At 41.6% G+C, this 20,009-nt stretch overlaps 1 protein-coding gene across 1 annotated transcript in view; it reads left to right on the top strand.

The window, feature by feature from the left end:
• The first annotated feature begins 9 nt into the window (after positions 1–9).
• NEURL1 (neuralized E3 ubiquitin protein ligase 1) overlaps positions 10–20,009 on the top strand; it is a 166,617-nt gene continuing 146,617 nt past the window's right edge. The window contains exon 1 of the mRNA XM_048505269.1: positions 10–293. Within this exon, the coding sequence (XP_048361226.1) occupies positions 209–293 (85 nt within the window). The 5' untranslated portion in view covers positions 10–208. The remainder of the gene's footprint in view (positions 294–20,009) is intronic.

Here is a 20,009-nt window from a genome sequence, read left to right as displayed (position 1 = left end):
CAAAGACTGATTCTGGATCCAAAGTGACAGCCGGAGGGGGGAGAAGAGGAGGAGAAAGGGCCGGGAGAGGGAGGGGACAGCCCAGCCCCTGCTCCCCTTCCTTTCCTTTCCCTCCCCTCCCTTCTCCACCTCGACCTGACATCTGCACAAACCCACAGATCCTTCCAGCTGTTGTCACCTTCCAGCTGTTTCGCTCCTTTTGGATGCCATGGGGAACAGCTTCTCCAGTATCCCAGCTTTGCCTCGGGGCAACCCCAGCAGGTTCCACAGAGTCCACCATCAGCATCTCAAAGGTAAGAGAAACTGTCTTTTGGTCTTTGGTTTTTGAAGCTGAAAAGCAAGAGGAACCCCCTCTTCCTTTAAAGGGCAGAAGAGAAGTTTGAACCATGTAAATATCTTGATAGAAACATCCTTGATGCTCACCTGGATGCCATTTCTCCACCCCCAAGCCTCTGTGCTCTGTAAGAAATCCAGGATAGGTAAAATCCCTGACCCCCCATAAAGATCCAAAAAAATGTTTGCATTTCCTTTTAGTGGTTTTTAAACATGTCACAGAGAATCCTTATCTTTAACTTGGATCCCTTTAATCATTTATACCATATGAGTTTTATCCTCTTTTAGTATGCTTAGGTATATGCATGCATACTCGTGCGACAACAAACGCAGGCAGTGATTCTTTTCAGCAAATATGATGTAGGTTGTGATTCTGTGCATGTATACTTGGAAACAAGACCCAGTGCAACCCATGGGATTTACTCCCAGGTAAATAAGCTGTAAATCAGGCTCACAGATGGGTTTTACATGTCAACTCCTTTAATTTTGTGAGAACCGTAACACATTAAGAACAGCTTGAAGGAACAGAACCGAGGCCTGCGTTTGATGCCAGGCAATATAAGCACCTTCCAGTGTTTTACTTCTGAATGAGTGTACTGCAGCTACTGTTGTCGTGGTTACTCTAGAAATGTCAGCTTTTGGAGTGGGAGGATCCAGTTTAGAGAGTAACAGATTTTATATGCATAAGCAGCCTATTGATCTTGGTGGTAGTAGTTCAGATCTACTTAGTATTAGAATCTTTGCAAGCTACTCCCATGGAGAATTCCAGGTGGAAATGCTTGGAACCTAAAGAGATGAAGATTGACTATTCCATGTTCACTGTGGCTGCTCTACACTTGAGTATCTCCAAGCAGACTCTCCTTTCTGAACCACATTGTCACATTTAATATTAAAATATTGTGGTCAAAGACTGGTTTTTAAAGAAAAGTGGATGAAGAAGGATGTTTTGTTGCTTGTTCAGCACGTTTTATAATATAACAATTTTAAATGATGTGAAAAGAATTACAGAAGGACAGAACATTGGTACTGGGAAATGCTTCATTTATTACTTTGAAATTAGATCCCCCCCCCCCCACTGCCTTGTTATTGGATGAAGCTGTTGCATATTCTCAGGGTTATTAAGCAGTACTGTTTTTGCCTCATCCTACTGTTTTTGTCTCATTCTTCTCATGATGGCCAAAAAGACATACAATTCCCAGCATGGACTGAGTCAGGCAGAAATTCAGAACAGACAATTGCTGTGTTTAAAATTAGACATGCAAGGAGGGGGCAGCCGAACCCCATTGAGAAACCCATCATTCCCTATCAACGCAAATGTGAAAGCACAGACGATGCTCCAGTAGTTGGTATTCAATTGTAAACTGCCAGGAAGGATTTGCCTTAAAAATAAGCCTGTCAACTGGAAGTTTAACTCGAATGATCTTAAGCAAGATGTATAGTTTATAGGCAGAATGGACACATCCTCATAATTTGTTATTATTAGCTCATACAGAGATAGCAGTTGTGCAGCATACAGAGTCATCTGGTTTAACAACCTTCCACGTGGCAAGCCTGATTTGGGGGTTCATCCTTGCCCCATTTTTTTGGAGCAGAATATCCTGTGCCATTAAATCTGATGGCCAAAAAAATGGTTCTTGCCTGATTCCAACATGATAAAGTGGTCCAGTAATGATGATTGAAATGAAGAGTTAAATTAGGCTTTGTCTTTTGTTGCATTAGGTGGGGTGGGGTGGGGGGAATAAAACCCTAGCAGCCAAGTAACTGCCAGGACAATATGTGCTTTTCCTATCTTTTCTTTTTAAAAAGAAGATTGCCTCAGGTCCTACATTTACATGCAGAATAAACAAGCTTGATTGGGTTTGACAGGTTCCTGTAAAATGCTTTGGAGGCAAAGCAGCACAAAAAAGTATGAATGTGGCACCGTTTTGCTATATTGTATATTTTAGGACATATATTTTATTTGAAGGTGCACTTTAACTTCAGCCCTTCTCCCCTAGCAGGCTTTCAAGTTTGGAAAGATACGCAAGAGCTTATAGTCTGGCAAGCCCTGCATTGGTCAGACCTTACCTAGAGTACTGTGTTCAGTTCTGGGCACTGCAGATTAAGAAGGATATTGACAAGCTGGAACGTGTCCAGAGGAGGGCAACCAAAATGGTAAAAGGTCTGAAATCCATGTCCTACAAAGAGAGACTTAGGGATCTGGGGATGTTTAGTCTGTAGAAGCGAAGGTTAAGGGGGGACATAATAGCTATGTTTAAATATTTTAAGGGATGTCATATCGAACAGGATGCAAACTTGTTTTCTGCTCCCTCAGAGGCAAGGCACGCAGTAATGGATTCAAGGTGAGGAAAGAGGTTCCACCTAAACATTAGAAAGAACTTTCTGACTGTCAGGGCTGTTCGATAGTGGAATTCACTGCCTCAGAGAGTCTCCTTCTTTTTAAACAGAGGCTGGATGAGCCCTTCGGGGGTAGGGCAGTCTATTAGATGTAATAAATCATCATCATCATCATCATCATCATCATCATCATCATCATCATCATCATCATCATCATCATCATATGTCAGGAGTGTTTTGATTGATTGTGTGTTCCTGCATGTCAGGGGGTTGGACTTGATGGCCTCTTCCAACTATGATTCTATGATTCCCTGTTGTCCTTAAAGAAAGGCCTTCTTGCTCCTCTCTACAAATGACCATGCTAAGTGTTAGTGTTTGCTTACCCCTGAACAGCCCAAAGATCTCCATTCCTGTGTGTAGTGACCAGGAGGTATATGTGCTATAGACTTTGCAGCCTTCTGGGTGGAGTGGAGGTGCTGTAAAATATACCACCATCTTGCACAAGTAAATCTTCCCATTCCTTGCTGTTCCTGTATCTCTGATATTCTTAAGAGAGGGTACCAGATGCATTCTGATCCAATGAGTTTGCCAAGGGTGAATCTTTGGAGGAACATAAAATTCTGAGAATGTTGCCATTTGGTGATTGTGGCAGGTTTATAATAAATGCTGAGGCATGAATAAAATGTGCAAAAAGCAATTTTGTTTCTGAGATATTCTTCAAAATTTAAACCACATCCATAGCATAATATGTGCTCCAGGACCATGCAGGTTAACATTTTTCTCAACACTTGTCAGAACTCAACAGATCTTGAAACTGGAACCTGACAGGGATTTGCTTGCACTACTTACAGTCCACCTTTCTAAAAAAAAAAAGCCCTCTTGAACAATCCAGTTTTGCATAGTTTGTGTAAAGCTGGACAGTGGGAGCCTTCCTCAGGCAGGCCATTCCACAAAGTGGGTGCCACAACAGAGAAGGCATGTGTACAGGCAAGTTGATGATTCTTCCTGTTTGCAGGTTGGCACTTGCAGAAGACCCATCAGCAGACCATTTTAACTGACCCCTCCCTCTTCTGTGGGGTGTTGAACCTTGGCTTTGAATAGGCAATGGTCAGATCATGGTTCATGGGGAACCTCCAGCCCTGAATCAAACCTTCCCTCAGAAATTCAATGTAAAGGATTAAGTCCAAGGTGTGATCTGTTTCATGTGTTTGGACAGCCATGGTTTGAGAGAGGCACTAGGCAGACACAGAAGCTATAAAATCCTAGGTTGGGCCTAGCTAGTAGCGCCGGAATGAATGTTGAAGCCTCTCAGAACAATCAGTCTGGGTGCCTCCAGCACTACATTTGAAACTCTTCCAGGACAGGCAAGGTGTCTGCTTAGGAGAATTAGGTTGCTGGTAACTAAGCAGAATGTCTATTGTATACTTAATCTCTAACATGATGAGCATACAGTCAATGCCAATGAAAGTTTGCACTGGAAGTCTGTGGAGGCTGAAGTACTCATGGAGGATAATGGCCATGCCTCCTCCGTGGTTGACTATGTGTGGTTGATGGAAGACTACATAACCTGGTGGTGCTAGCTGGAACAGATGCATCATTTTCTTCCAACCATGTCTGTGTTATGCAATCCAGGTCAATTTCCCATTCCTGTAGCATCTGATAGAGTTGTGGGGTTTTGTGCCTCATGGATCTGATATTACACTGTGTGCAGGTAGAATAAATAGATTTGCCTTGTTCAGCACAACCAGGAGGGAACTGCAGAGAAATTGGCCACACGATTCTTAGCTTCTTAATATCAGCTGGCCAGAATAGATCCTGTGGTGCTAACTAAGGCTGTTTCCGCACGGCCCATTAACGACGGCCTGGGGGCGGTAAAAACACCGCCCCCAGGCTGCCGTTCGCACAGGCGCCGCTGCTGCAGCGTCAGGCCGCCCTAAACAACAACCCTTTAAAGGGTTGTTGTTGGGGAGGAAGCATCTTCCCGGCAGCGCGGTGTGAACCGCGCCGCCGGGAAGACGCTGTCTCCCGTCCCCGCCCCACTCACGGTGTCCTCGTCGTTGCCTGCTGGGCGTTGCAGCCCCGCCCACACTGTCCTCCGACCTCCAGGGGTCGGAGGGCAGCGTGGCGGCGGCTGCAAATCCCAACAGGCGGCAACGAGGACACCGAATGGCGTCGAAGAGGCGGCTCCGTGCAGAGCCGCCTGCCGTCTGCCGGCCTCCGCTTCGCCCGTTCATGCGAACGGGCTTGCACCCCCACGCCGCCAGAACTCTTGGCGGCGTGGGGGCGCATCCTGGCCGTGCGGAAACGGCCTGAACTTTATACATATTTATGGGTCAGGTTCTCATATGATTGGAGAAAAAAGGGGACTGTTCTGTGAGTCAGATGACCTCTATCTCTGTTTTGGATTGTTCCTTCTCCCTTGTTCAAGAAGTGAGCGTTATAGCATTTTACTTCTAGAGGAACTTCATTCTTGTTCTGATAATCACTTTCTCCCACATTCTACTAGAGTTAGCTGGTAGGTTTCAAACCTTAAACCGATACTCTGGATAGTTGATCAGTAGCATTTATTGAGAAGTGTCAGAGCACCAAAGCTTAGCAAAGCCACTTCTGACAAACCTAGGGGCTTTTGCCACCCCCTTTATCACCTGCAAATTCCCCCTCCTAAATTCGCAAGAAATTGTGAAAAACAGTCCCTGGAACTGAGGTGTCCCAAGGTCAGTGGCAGATAGTAAGAGAAAGCCACCTGGTTTCCTGCCCCGAGAAGATAATGGATATGACTCTGTTTCTCATGGGATCAGGGTGTCAGAGGAAAGCTTAGTTATCTACAAAGCATGTGAAGCCATAAAATAAAGATCAAGGAAAAAATGCCCCAGATGGCAGTGGTAACATATAGCAGGCTGGTTACATATCTCTTTTAGCAGCATTTGATTTGCAGGGTTGAGCAGTTAATGAGGCAGGAATGCATCTCAATCACCTAGATACAATCCCCCTGACACTAGCCCATCCACTAGGTAGCACTAGGTGATTGCCCAGGATCCATTGGCAGTGGAACACCATCCAGCCTACGCACCTCTACCCAGGCACCCCCATGTTGGGGCCTGCCCTGGGAAGCTCCCCTACCCCCATGGGTCCCTAGTAGGAAGTCTGCTTTCTCCTTCCCTCTCTCTGTTGGGGGTGGGGTGGGTCTGGCCCAGCCCTCATCTTCCTTGCCCTAGCTGTAGTGTGGGAGGGCAAGGGAACAGAAAGCAGCTTCTCACCACAGTGCAGATGCGAGAAGGGTGGATGCTTTCTTCCCACTTTCCTCCTGCCTCCTTGCAGCATGGCTGGGAAAAGAGAGTGGGTACCATCTTCCTGACTCCCTTTGCCTGTCCACAGCAGTAAGGAGATGGGGTGCTGTCTTCTTGCTGCCTTTTAGTAGTGGTGGGGCAACTTGTGTGCACAAAATTCTTAAGCCAGTCTTGTATGTTTGTTATATTTAACTATATGCCTGATTTAACCATGGATCTGATTAGTAGACGTATTTTCTTTACTGAGCATCTAGTAGCTGATACAGATGCTTATGCAAGTTTGCTCTGAAATAACTCAGTCATCAAGGAAATCCCAGAAAGTTGAATATATCTGTCAAAATCTGAATCACTTCAGGTATGACTGTCAGGCAGGTTGGGTTGCAGGAACCCATTTCTGCTGTTGTCACCCAGATATGGTATATCGTATCCCAAGATAGAAATGAAAGTATTAAATGCAGTAATCTGTTTTCTTATGTTTCTTTAGCTCGCTCTCCTTTCATAAAATTGGTAGTTGGTGGTTTTAGAAAAGTTATTGGATTTCTTCATTATAATTTTTTGCATTATGATTTTGACAACTTTCAGAAAAAATTATAAAACACATCAAAAAAATAATATTTTAGAGGTTTTTCTCCTGTAATAGGCAAAATATCACTCTTACAGATTGTTCTTTTGATGATCAAGATAAACCATTTTAGTGGTTAAACTTCAAATTTGGCATAATTTGATCTATTCTTTTAAAAAATATATAATCCTTATTAGTTTACAAATATAAACAAATTAAAACATACTGTATCCTTTATCTACAATTTCAATCAGGAAAAAAGAACAAATAAGAACATAAGAACAAGCCAGCTGGATCATATAATTTCTTCAACTGAACCTCCCTCTAAAACATAACTTTTGCACGGTCAGCTTTGTCACATCTAGGTTGCAAGTTAAAATATTTATAAACATCACTCTATTAACCAACTTTTACACCATTTACTGTGTCATTTTTAAATAACAAAACCTTCTCTTCTCTCTCAGTGTTGCAGATTCGCTGACAGGTATTGAAATTCACCTCTGTTATTAAAGTAGTTTATCAGCATGTCCCAATCTTCAAAATCCCCCCCCCCCCGTTCTTACATTTCATTAACATAGAGACTTTGTCCAGTGCAGTATATTCTGTCAATTTACTCAGCCAGTCTTCTGTTGAAGGAACTTCTATAGTTTTCCAGTTTTTTGCTATTAAAATCCTAACTACTGAAATCATACATAATAACAGTTTTTCATTCCTTTTACAACTTTGTAATTGAAGTATATTTGACAGAAACATTCCCCTCCCTTCCCTTGCATGCCACCCCTCCCTTCCTCCTCTTCCCTTGCATGGCACCCCTCTCCTCCCTTCCTCCCTTCCTCCCTCCGCTGGGGTGGGTGGGCCATGACCAGATGCCGGGCCGCTCCCCCTCCCTCCCCTCCCTTGCATGCCACCCCCTCCCTCCCTCCCTCCCCTTGCATGCCACCCCTCCCCCTCGCTCCCCTCCCCCTCTCTTTATTGGGATAAAATCATATCCCAATATCTTTTTCATCAGCTTATCAACCAAAATCTATTAACCTTCTTAACTCCCTACTACATATGTTTAAATGACCCCTTTTCTTCCTTACATCTCCAACATATATCAGCTATCTTTATATACATTTTAGCTAGCCTTACTAGATATAAATACCATCAGTAGAATTTTATTTATTCATGGGAAGTGGGGTAATGCAATTTACAGTACTTGGTGATACTGAATATTTCATTTTTCATAAGTTGCTTGTTCATTTTGAGACTTGAGGAGACAGTGATGGCACTTTGGGTGCTTCTGAAGCATTAGCTTTTTGAGTTGTATGCTTTCTTGTGTGTGTGTGTGTGTGTGTGTGTGTGTGTGTGTGTGTGTGTGTGTGTGTGTTCTTACAGAGTCGAAACCGCCATTCCATAATTCAGATGTGACCACTTTCAATAATTCTACCATTGTAAGCGTAACAAGATTCTAAAATCTTGTGATTTGACTTATTAATATGAAATTTGGGGTTAAGAAGCTCCTTAGTGAAGAAGAACAAATTCTTTAATACTTTCTGCAACCCCCACCTTAGTGCGGCATAAAAGCATCCAACTTTTCAAAGAAATTGGATGAAAAAAGGCTGATTGAAAAAAGCTACAGCACTTTTTGCACATTGTCAGGAGAAGAAACAAATCTGTCTCTTTAAATTGTGATTTCCATTAAATAACAAGCCACAAGATCATCACAGTATAGGAGAACAACTAGATTCAAATCTAATAGCATCTTAGAGCCCCATCGAAAGGGGAAGGGTGACTAAATCCACTCATGGAAGCAGCTATGGATTTGCCGTCTTCAGGGCATTTTCCCCGGTGGAGGGGCAAAATTGCTGCCATGCGGTTGCCCTCACCCAGTGGTGAAATGTGGTGCATGATGCTGCTGCAGCATCCCTGTGCCTCTGCCACCACCAGTATAGCAGGGGCGGGCTGGGGGTGGGGACGGGGGAGCAGCTCCCTCCCAACTTTTGCTATCATTGCACCAGCAGGCTGCAATCTGACAAGCCAGCTTTTTGGCTGGTATAAGTTCGTTGCTGTCCATTGGGGCTTTTTAGCGGTAGGGCATTTTGTGAGCCTCCTCATACCGTTGGGAAGCCTCTTTGGGAGCAGCAGGGTGGCGCTGTATTGGTGCTGTCACACACTCCTTCCATTAGGGATGGGGCTACCTGACATCAACAAGATGTTAGAATATTGTGGGAGATTATTTGAAAATGTCAGGTGTTCTTCTGAGGTGAAAACATTAATGTACAGCTTTCATAATTGTTCTTAAGTGGAAGGTGTTCTGATTTTTGAATTTGTCCAGTGAACAGCTTTATTTAATAATTGTTATTGTCTTTTTGAGGCAATTAATCTCAATTAAGTCAAAAGAAAATAAGAATATCCAGTCATTTGTTAGACAATAAGCTAATATCTTATGAACTGTAGACATGTTAAAAAGTTTGTGGGAAAAAATAAAGAGAAAAGTTATTTGCTCATTTCAATATTGCAATTGAACAATGTTAAACCGTTCATTTTGTCCCTCAGGCATGGGATGGCAGAGAAGGACACATGGTCTCAATTTACAGTCTGTTCTAACTAAGTTTCCTCTAATGGTCTACCCCTCAAAGTCTGAAAGACTTGCAGTTATATAACCACTGTGTTTCTCTAACGGTATGGCAGGGATTGTGTTCAATGGGTGACATGTGTGTGAAAGAAGGAGGGAAACTGAGCCAGCAGAACCACAGTGGGCAAGTATATCTGTGCTGGTTTTTCATATGGTTTACATTAAAAAGGTGAACTCAAGATGGCAGAACTCCAATCACTTCTAATCTTTGAGAATGTGAAGAAAAAGGTTGCTCAATCAGACTCTGAATCGGTTAATACAAGATGGTTCATTAACAATTCGGGCACACTAAAACAAGCCAGTCAAAGTTGGCCTGAAAAGTATCCTTTGGAGAATTTGGGGGAATTGTCCATGAAGACTAAATCATGTATTATGTTCATTAATAGAGGACATTATATAGCGCTTTCTAAGGGCACACATCCTGTTCGTGTATGACATTTTATCCTGCCCTTTCTACAAGTAGCTCAGTGTTTTCCTCCTCATTTTATTCATATAATAACAGTGTGAAGAAGATTAAGCTAAGAGGAAGATCGCTCCAGGGAATTCATATCTGACAAGGAACTGTTCACTGAGAATAGGCATGCCAGCCTCCAGGTGGAACCTGGGGATCACTGGAATTACTGTTGATCTTCAGACTACAGAGATGAGTTCCTGTGGATAAAATGGATTCTTTGGAGGGTGGGGTCTATGGCATTGTACCCCATTGAGGTTCCTGTGCTCCACAAGCTTCATTATCACCAAATCTGGATGTAATCCTACCCCCAACCCCCACCAGAGGTCAGGTGGAACCTGATATCCCTGAGAATCGATCACCCTCCCAGCTTCACTGCTGAGAATAATCACCTTCCATTTATTACCCCCTCCCAAATGTATGTCTGTGTTTGTATCTATTTAGAGATCGCAGAAATAAGATCTATGTGATCATCACATACCTCATGGAGTGCCCAGCTGTATATAATTGTGAGGAGCTATAAAACAAGTATCCCCCCAATGCCCTGAAAGCACTCTGCTTTATTTTCAAATGTAATCATGAATCTAATTGTTGAACCTTGCAGCAAATCATGTTCTCCATCTCTTTCCCCGTCCCAAAGCTATAATGGTGTTCTTAGTCCTTACTCTCTAATTCTGGAACATGGCTGCCCTTGAAGCTGTCACAGCGAATTGATAGCTCCATGCTGCAAAAAAGGTTGGATCTCTGTAGGGATGTTTGTGAAGTGTCCAGTTCGGAGAAAGACGATAATGTATTGTGGAAGGCTTTCAAGGCCAGAATTAACTGACTGATGTGGGTTTTCCAGGCTGTGTGGCTATGGTTTGGTAGTTTTAGCTCCTAAACTAAGTCTTGTGATAATTGCAGGCTGCTGACAGATATGAATATACTGCTTTCAGCTTTTTTTCTTGATCCACTTGAGAAGACTAAATGCAAAAAGAGGCTCATGACAACGTGAATTAGCTTATGATCACACAAATACTGTATTTTCCATATTTTTATTATGTGAAGAGGAGTCCTTCGAAAATGCAAGGCAATACTTAATCATGTGTGGTGGTGATTAGCTAATAGACATTTAGGTTGTGCTTTCCTTTAGCCTGATCCTAGGCATTTGTTCCTAGAAGACACATCTCAATGAGCCCAAAAAAGATATGCACCTGTTTGGGACTCAGTGAGATGTGACTTCTAGGTATAATATGCAAAATGTTCTGTAATATTGATTGACTATTCTTACTAGTGAGGGAATCATTGTCTCACTTCATGACAGACTGGGAGATATTCAAAAGTGGTGAGAATTCCCAGCACTATCTCCGAAGTTTTTGGGGGGGTTGAGGGGGGAAGGAGTCTCAGGCAACTTGACTTCAGTGAATCTCCTTCCATAAGTGAACCTACCTTCTTGTTTCTGCCCATCCATTCTGGCTACTGCGCTCTCCCTCTGGGCCCTACTGTAATTTGGAGGCACCTGGATGTGGCAAAAGAGATCCCCATGTTTTCAGTGTTTCCCAATATGTCCTGAAATGAGGTGGATGTGGACAGAATCCTTCTCATTAGTCCTCTGAACATGCTGGAGGACTCAGGTTTGTCTCTTTCACCCAGCACAAAATGAAACCCTTTAATTTCTCTGTGATATATGGAGAATATGGAAGCAGAATCTCTTGCCTCATACTTATCCACAGGTTTAGTCACCACATGGCAAAAGTCTGGTCAATGATGGCATTCTGACTATTGCAGCTGTGGTACGTACAACCTCAAGTGGCTTCACATGCAAGTATTTTTCTCTACATATCTTTAACCCTAGCTGGTTAAGAAGAAGAGTTGGGGTACTGGAATCAGGCCCTACCAATTCCAAGTTCCCCTTTTCTGTTTTTCTGCTTGGATTTGCATTTTCACATTTCCATTTTCACATTTCCACTGTTAGTCAATGGCCCCTTCTGCACATGCAGAATAATGCATTTTTAATCCACTTTCACCATCGGTTGCAAGTGGATTTTGCTATTCTGCACAGTAACATCCAGCTGCAAAGTGCATTGAAAGTGGATTGAAAGTGCCTTATTCTGCATGTGCAGAAGGGACCAATATCACTCACCAAGTAAAAATGTATCATATGTTCTTTTAGGATTTGCCTTTTCTCTTGCTGGTTTCACTCCCTTCCACCTCTCAGAATATTATTTCAACCTTCAGGCTACAGTTTGTTTTCCCATTCAGTCATTCTACTTGTGTTGTTAGCACCACCATTATAACACACGCACACACAACACACATAACACACATTTGGGAAAAAAATCTTCCTCAAGTTGATACGACCTTCCCTGAGAAGAGACTTATTTCTTTTTCTCAGGCTGGCAAATTCTATAGGCCCTCTAAAATATCAGCTCTTTAATTATACTTCTTTTATTTACTAGTCTTTACTTTCTTTGTGTATGTGTTTCCCCCCCCCTAAAAGCACCCAGAACAGGTTCTGGATGATCTGGACAGAGGTTATTGAGTAATGGATTGATTCTGTTATTAAACTAACTATGGCCTTTTCCGCACGGAGGCGGAAACGGCTAGGTCGGCGCATTTTGCGCCGACCCGATGACGCTGGGACCGTCCGCACGGACGGTCCTGGCAACAGCCGGGCAGCCGTTTTTGCCGTCTCCAGGCCGCCATTAAATGCCTGTGCAGAAACGGCCTAAGTGTAGAAAAGGTTACATTGATAAGTCAGTATTTAAGTGGAAAGAGCAAAAATGCTAGAAAATTTATTCTCCTGGGAGGAATTGGGATATGAATCTCAGCTAGCTTTGTGATTGCTCCAGCTTTGCACAGACTGAGGAAACTTGAATTTTAAATATCGGTCCTAGACTACTCACATAAGTTATTACTTGAAATTTGTGACAATTTTTAAGCTCACAGAAGATTAGAGTAAGACAGCAAATACCCTAGATTAAAAAAATTAATGCCACAAAACATTAATTCTGAGCTCTGCAAGTAGATTATACACATTAATGGGTTAGCATAAATGTAGATATATTTTCATATTTTATAGCAGTGTCTGGATGTTGGTGAAGTCTGGGCAAGGAAAGGGCAGGAAAGGAGGGGAGAGCTGGGGAAATGAATGGTGGCTAGAGGGACAGAATTTTTTAGGGCGCTAAAATATCACTTGCTGAGAAGTCTTCTAACAAGTCCTTTACATAAATTTGAAACTTCTTGCATTGTATTCATGAAAGCAGCTCTACTCCTGAGTAATTCCCTGAGACAAAGGGTTTATTCATCAGTAACTCCTGTTTTTTTTTCTTAATGCGTACAAACATGCCATGATTGCCTACCAGAATAAGGATGAGAGACAGCTTGCTCCCCCTTTTATTAGAAACTGCTCTGAAAAAGAGACTTGATGCAGAGCTGGCATTTGGGAATTCTTCCTCCAGTTTCAAATCCAGATGTTGAGAGAGATGCACCCAATCTTAATAGGGTACCATTTTTTCCCCTCTGGACACCCTTCTGCATTTTGCTGCTTGTAGCTCTTGCCTCTCTCAAGTAAATATGTCATATTATTCTTAATTTACATTGCCTTTCCATAGGTTAACACACACACTTTCCAAACTTTGTTGATCAGCTTTTATTCTGGGCATAAAAGCTCTGATGATTTCCCTTGCAAGGCTGCCCAACTGGAGATGTACTTTGTGTTTTATGCTTGGTTGCTCGTTGACACTGTTTTTTAAATGTAGAGATTAGTATGAGGGTCTTAACTAGCTGGATGTAGGCTTCTGACAGCTAAACCCAGCCACCAAAGAAGCACGATTTAAACTATTTTCCCTTCAGATTCCAACCCTCTCAAGTAAGGATTAGTTCAAATCTTAAATAATGTCTGCTTAATTTCGCATTGAATTATGTTTCTGATAACTATTTGAGCAGCTGCTGCTACTATTTCATATTTCAGATATGCTTTGAAAATATGCTTTGATTCTCCTTCTGTGCAAAATGTTTAATTTGATTTCTCTGAAAGAAAGCCGCACATGCCATTCTTCAGCCAGGCTCATTGTGACCCACGCATTGCTTCCATTCCCAGGTTTGCCATGTACAGGTATAAATCAGGGTAAGCTGTTTTCTGCAGTGTGAGTGACTAAGGTCAAGTTGATGGGGGCAACTTTTTAAAGAAGCAGTCATCCTTTTTCTGAATATCTGCATACAAATGCTTCCCTGGATTAAGAAGCTGAGGTGCAATCACAGGAAGTGCTGTGTTAGTGTTGAATAGATGAACCAGACATTTTATGTTTCATTTCCAGTATTTAGAGTGTATAGCATTACTAATCAAGAGGCTGTCTATCATGGGCTTCTTACGCACTATACAGAAGCAAAGCCAAGTTTGCCACCAAAGCTACTCAAAGTGTCCTCTCCCAGCTCAGCTTTTCTGCTTCTTCTCTCCTGGTTTTGTAGAAGAAAGAATTGTGTGGAACAAGACAATCCAGTGGCATTACAACTTGAATATTCCAGGCAATGTTAGTCTCCATTATCTCTGCTGTTCTCATCTGTTGTGTTTCAGCTATGGGGAGCATGTGGGGGTGGTATATTCACAGAAATATTCCATGTACCTTTCCTGAATTCCTTTGTACACAGCATTTGTACACAGAGAAGCATTTGTACACAGTTTTAAATGAGGGAAAATGTACAAGCAGTTTTCTCTGGACTTCCCAGAAAGTCATAGAAAAGGGGAAGATGCAGTATGGCTGGAACTGAGACAATTAGTCCATTCCTCACCAAGTTAATTCTCATTTACTGGGTTCCATAACCTGTTCCACTGTTTTGTTCCATAACCTGTTACCCAAGTGCACATCTGTTTGCTTAGTGTATTCCTTGAATCTATAGTACAATCTGAAACAACATTTTTAAAAGACATGGACTCAGGAATCACTCTGAACAACGCAGCAGGAATGTTTTCCAAGTAGCCATCCAAGCAAAACTCTATAGAATTGTGCCAGTGAAGAAAACAAATAGGAGAGCTGCCAAACTGCAGCCAGGACAAGTATTTCTGAGTGTAGAACTACAAATACTATATAGATCACTGATAAACATGTACATAAAGGGGAAATGTTTTGATATGAAAAGGTTCTTGTCACAGTAGGAACATTTCATGTCTTTTGTGGTTTAATGGTACATTAGCCAACCAGTCTTGAAAGATAAAAATAGCCTTACTATCTGATCTTCCAACCTGGAATATAACAGAGGATTATGAAAAGAAAATTGTTCAGTTTAGCTTGCAGCTATATTTCCAACTCTTGCTTTCTTTAGCTCGCCCCTGCCAGGGGGCCACTACTAGTGGGTCTCCTTTGTAATTCTTATATAGGCAGCATTCAGGTGTAGAATCTGAAATATCTATAAAGGGAAGATTTATGACACAGTTAAGATGAAGCTTCATAGCAATAAAGCAGAAATCATTGGTGCAAATCAGTCAAGAACAACTCCACCCCTCCCCTGAGTGCAGTGCTTAATGGTGCCAAATAGCCAACAGGATGCCCTCGATAGTTGAATACAGGCAGAATAATTTTTGTAAGAAGAACTAGAATCTGCCAGTCAGCATGGACTGAATCTGACATTTCAGACTTGATGGCTTTTTCAGTGGGTACTAGTAATTTTTTAATACATAAATATAAAAATGTCCTAAGTGTGTCTTACAACTGCACATAGTTAATTGTGGTGTTTTAAAAGCACACATAGGTAATTGTGATGACCTTGTTTTAAGAAGCCAAAATAGGATATGGTTTCTACCATGGGTGCAAATTTTGGTAAACACATGTGCAGTTATGTGATGTGTGAAGTGGTCTTGTGTGTGCACACACAGACACATAAGCCTTGAATTACTGAACAATGTAGTTGCAATTGTATACTCTGGATATTATAGCCATTCTACTCCACGCTAATTTGTGGATAAGCAAAAGACAAGTCCTTGGAAGGAACTCATTTTCTAGAGGCCTATTAATACTTTCGGGAAATCCTGACTAAAAAGCATCATTTAGACAGCGAAATCTATAGTGAATGAAATTGCTTAAATTTTCAACTCCTGATATTTGGAGAACACAAGCAATTAAAATGAGATTTAAGTAATGGGAAGAAATGTGATTCAGTGGAAAGCAGAGATAATGAACTTATTTTGTGGGGAAGTTGGGGTGACATCATCAACATTTCTGGGAGGATACCCATTTTTTAATCTTATTTCCCCTGGGAAGTTAAAGGGAGTATCTGAAGACTACAGATAAAACACTGTTTTCCTTTTCCTATCCTTTGAGAGAATCCATTAAAGACTTATGTACAAATACTGTTGAGATATATAGGATACGTAAGCTAATTTAGAGGAAGGTCATTTTTGTATCTAAGAAGATCACAGGACATCCATTTCAGATCTTCTTTAACTGCAGAATTAAAGAGGCAGGGGGAATCAGCAGCTCTTCACATTGCTGCATCTCCAACTTAGGAAATGCTTCACCTGTCGAATTTTTGCCTTCCATACTGCCATAAAAAGAATTTGAAATTTTATTCCTCATGTATCCAGCAATATCTTACATAATCTTCATCAAAGCTATTTGGAGCTTTTAGACCCTGAATCTTCAGATGCAGCAAAGTTAGGTCTTGAATCTACAAGGAATTAAATCCAAATAGCTTCAGATGGAATTTAGGCATTTTGCAACCGTAAGGTCTGAATCAGCAAGTCACAGTCAGTAACATATAACTGATCAACACAAAGTATATTCAAGCTAGTGGTGCTGATCTGAAAGATGCCTTTGTATGCAATTTTGATTTTGGCCAGTTTTATTGGTGAGTGCCAAAGATTAGGCTTCCTTGCATGAGTTGCCTTAGTAAAATTAAAATGTGTTAAAAGCATGTGTTAAAGCCTAAGACAAAGTAATACGGAAACCCACACTAATAGTCCTTGACCCTTGTGGCATATTAGGCTTTGTTTGTTAGAGATATGTGTTGCTTGAAGGGATCTAGACAGGTGATCTGAGCTCCAGGGTAACAGTCATCAGGATGGGCAAGCTCTGTCTTTGGATCCCAGGACATTACAAATGTAATTTTTTTTCCAGTCTTTGCCAAATGTAATGACTAGTTATGCTGCAAGAGGAATAAAGACTCCTTGCAAGCCAATACTGTGTGATAGTGCATATTGTTTAGGATTCTGCCTAAGCACAAAACAGTATCCATTACATTCTGTCAACCAAGCTCCTCATTAGCTACTACTCTGAATGGCAGTGATCATCCTTGATGGTGTATTTATTTATTTATTTGTTAGATTTATAGGCCGCCTCACCCCCGAAGGGCACGAGGCGGCTCACAGTGCTGTTCTCAGTGACAGCAAATAAATACAAAAATATAGCTTAACCCCATTAAAACCTGATAGCAGCAATTACTTTAAATAAATACAAATTAAAACAACGGAAGTTGTTAAAAACAGGCGCCCGATCTAAAGGCCAGAGAGGGAGGAGGAAGGCAGGGCCCAAGATGGAATCAGGGCCCAGCCAGGATGGAAAAACAGGCATCCTCAGTATGCTAAACACATGAAGTTGCCTCATTCTGGGTAAGACCATTGGTCTATTAAGGTCAGTACTGCTTGTCAGCAGCTCTCCAGGGTCTCAGGTAGAGGTCTCATATCACCTCCTTCCTCATCTTTTTTCAACTGGAGATGCTGAAGATTGAACCTGGAATCTGCTGCCTGCAAAACAGGTGGTCTGAACCATGGCCAACCACTGAACCATGGCCATCCATTTTTATTGTAAAAGCCAACAGCTGGTAACTGTGTAAAGAATGAAAAAAAGTTGTCTATTATAGAATTATGAATTATTCCATGAGAGGCAACATCTGGTGCAGTTCTTAAAAGGCATGCATTTGAAATGTCCTGCTTGAAATTGATTTTGGTGTGAGGAAACCTCTCATTGTTTCTTTTCTAGTTAAACCAGTCACTTGAAGAGATTCACGTAGGGAAAAACCACAGTGACTTTTATGAAGTGGTTTTCAAGCTGGGTAGACAAATACTGTGGGGGTCAGTGCCATGGTAGTTTCATTTTCCTGTTCCTTTATGTGGTACATAAAGGCTGAGAGTTCTGTGCTTAATTTAGTCATGTTACTTTAGCAACACCATGTGGGATGCAAAATAGTCTCCTTGGCAACACTTCCTATCTGGTTGATGAGTGATGGTAATAAACATGGAAGCAAAATGTGACAACATCCAGACTCACGGACATCATCTTTTTATAGCTACAGAGGTCATGATTTGGCAACAGATAATCAGGAAACATGTCTAAAAAATTAAGTTAATCCGGAGTGCACTCCAAATTAAAGCTGTTGTACAAATTTCTGGAGCCACGTTGGCCTAGCAGCCCAGCGCTAATATCATATGGTTAAAACTACATTTCAGCCTGAGTTAAATCCACTTGTAGTGAGGCATCTACTCACTTGCCTGAATAGATTGCTCCTTTATCCATTATTGGCTTAATACAGGCTTATATCAAGAAACAGAAATAGGCTTTCCTTGTAATGCAATGCCAACAGCCCTTTTCTGCAGAGTTGAAGAGGCAATCTTTAGCAGATATCAGTATCATTTAGCCATCATTAAATGTACAGTAGTCTGTGTCACAAAATGTTCTTTTCAGTCTGTCAGTTCTTCTGCTGTGTGCACAATTTTCTTCTTTTTTTGGGTGTCCTATCTGTGCCCACCCCCTTAGTCTTGCTTCAATTTTGCAGTCTTCAGCTGTCACCCAAGATTTCCCTCATGTTGTTAGCTATTGGATTACCCCTACTGCCAACTCTGGGCTGGAACATTCCTGGAGATTTGGAGGTGGAGAGTTGGGAGGAAGGGGTTTGGGGAAGGAAGAGTCTTCAGTGGGGTATAAAGTCATGGAGTCCACCCTCCAAAGCAGTCATTTCCCCCAGGGGAACCGATCTCTGTGGTTTAGAGACCAGTTGTAATTCTGGGTGATTTCCAGGCCACACTGGGGGGTTGGCAACTCTACCCCATTCTAGTGCAATTGCACCAATTAGGTGTTTGCAGCGAGACTGGATCCAAGATGTTGATTTCTAACTTTGATTCCCTGAAAGATTGGTGGAGCACCTTTACCCACATATATTTCCTATTTGTTAATGTCATCTGAAGACGGCTTGAGCTGCATTTTTTTCTTTGTATTTTAGTGAGAACTGAGGAGGTGAATAGCAGGGCTTTCTTTGTTGTGGCTCCTGTTCTGGCCTCAGGAGATACAGCTAGCACGCTCATTATGCAGGTTTTGCCATTAGTTGAAAACTTTTCATTTTCATTTTCTGAAGTATTTGTTGGGATTTACTTGGGGGGGGGGGTTGTGTCCCAGATGAAAAGTATTTTATTTCATATTTGTTTTTATTGTTTTTTGAACTTGATGGTTTTTTAGACTTTCATTGCTTGCCATCTTGAACACTCAGTTTTGAATTGGAAAGGCATCCTGTAAATGTTGTAAACAAACTAGCATGTTTGTGAGCAAATACTCTATTCTGGAATTAGCAAATTATAATTAGTGGCTGAGGGGAAAATAATCATAATATGAAATTGTAGCTTCTGTTTAACTGTTATTTTTAAAAAGAGCTTTCAAGTATTATATTAATTGTTGAGGATTTATTTTGAAATATGCATATCTTCCATTTATGTTTGGCTTCCACTACTTAAAATTAAGCTTGCAATGAAAGGAGGTATTTCAAGATGGTTTTATTTGATAAATTATTGTACAAAACTTGGTCATTAGTAGCCAGTACATGGTTCAAACATTCAGGATGGAGTCATGATAGCAAGTATAAGTCACCCAGAGGTGGGATCCAGCAGGTTCTCACCAGTTCCCAAGAGTGGGTTACTAATTATTTGTGCGTGCCGAGAGGGGGTTCCTAATTGGGTCTGCTTTTCCATTAGAAATTCCATTAGGTCAAAAAATCATAAAGTCCTGTTGTTTCCTATGTGGCTGGTTAGCGAAGGTAGAAAACGAGATAATTCTCCCTGTTGGGCTGTTTTAAAAACATGTTTTAGTAATATGGTGAAGTTCCTTGTTTAAGGAAAGTATCCTTCTTTTGATTTCTAGAAACAAAATTAAGTATTTGAAAGTATTAAGTATTTGACAGGCAGTCAATTAGAGGAGAAGTAGTTGCTTCTGTTGGCAGTAGACAATAGGACTTGCTATAATGAGTTTAAATTATGGACAGAAAGATACCAGCTGGAAATTAGGAACTTTTTTTTACAGTAAGAGTTTTTACAGTAATAGAGACATTATTAATGCCCCGCCCCCGGAATGCCCAGCTACGTCCCCATCGTGCCCCGCCCAGCCCCACTGGCGCTACTCCACTGTTTGAATCCCACCACCATGGGAACCTGTTACTAAAATTTTTGGATCCCACCACTGAAGTCAC

This window comes from Sphaerodactylus townsendi, linkage group LG08 (genome assembly GCF_021028975.2).
Source record: "Sphaerodactylus townsendi isolate TG3544 linkage group LG08, MPM_Stown_v2.3, whole genome shotgun sequence".
Classification (NCBI taxonomy): domain Eukaryota; kingdom Metazoa; phylum Chordata; class Lepidosauria; order Squamata; family Sphaerodactylidae; genus Sphaerodactylus; species Sphaerodactylus townsendi.
The sequence above is the reverse complement of the archived record's forward strand: the minus strand, read 5'-3'. Positions and strand labels throughout refer to the sequence as shown.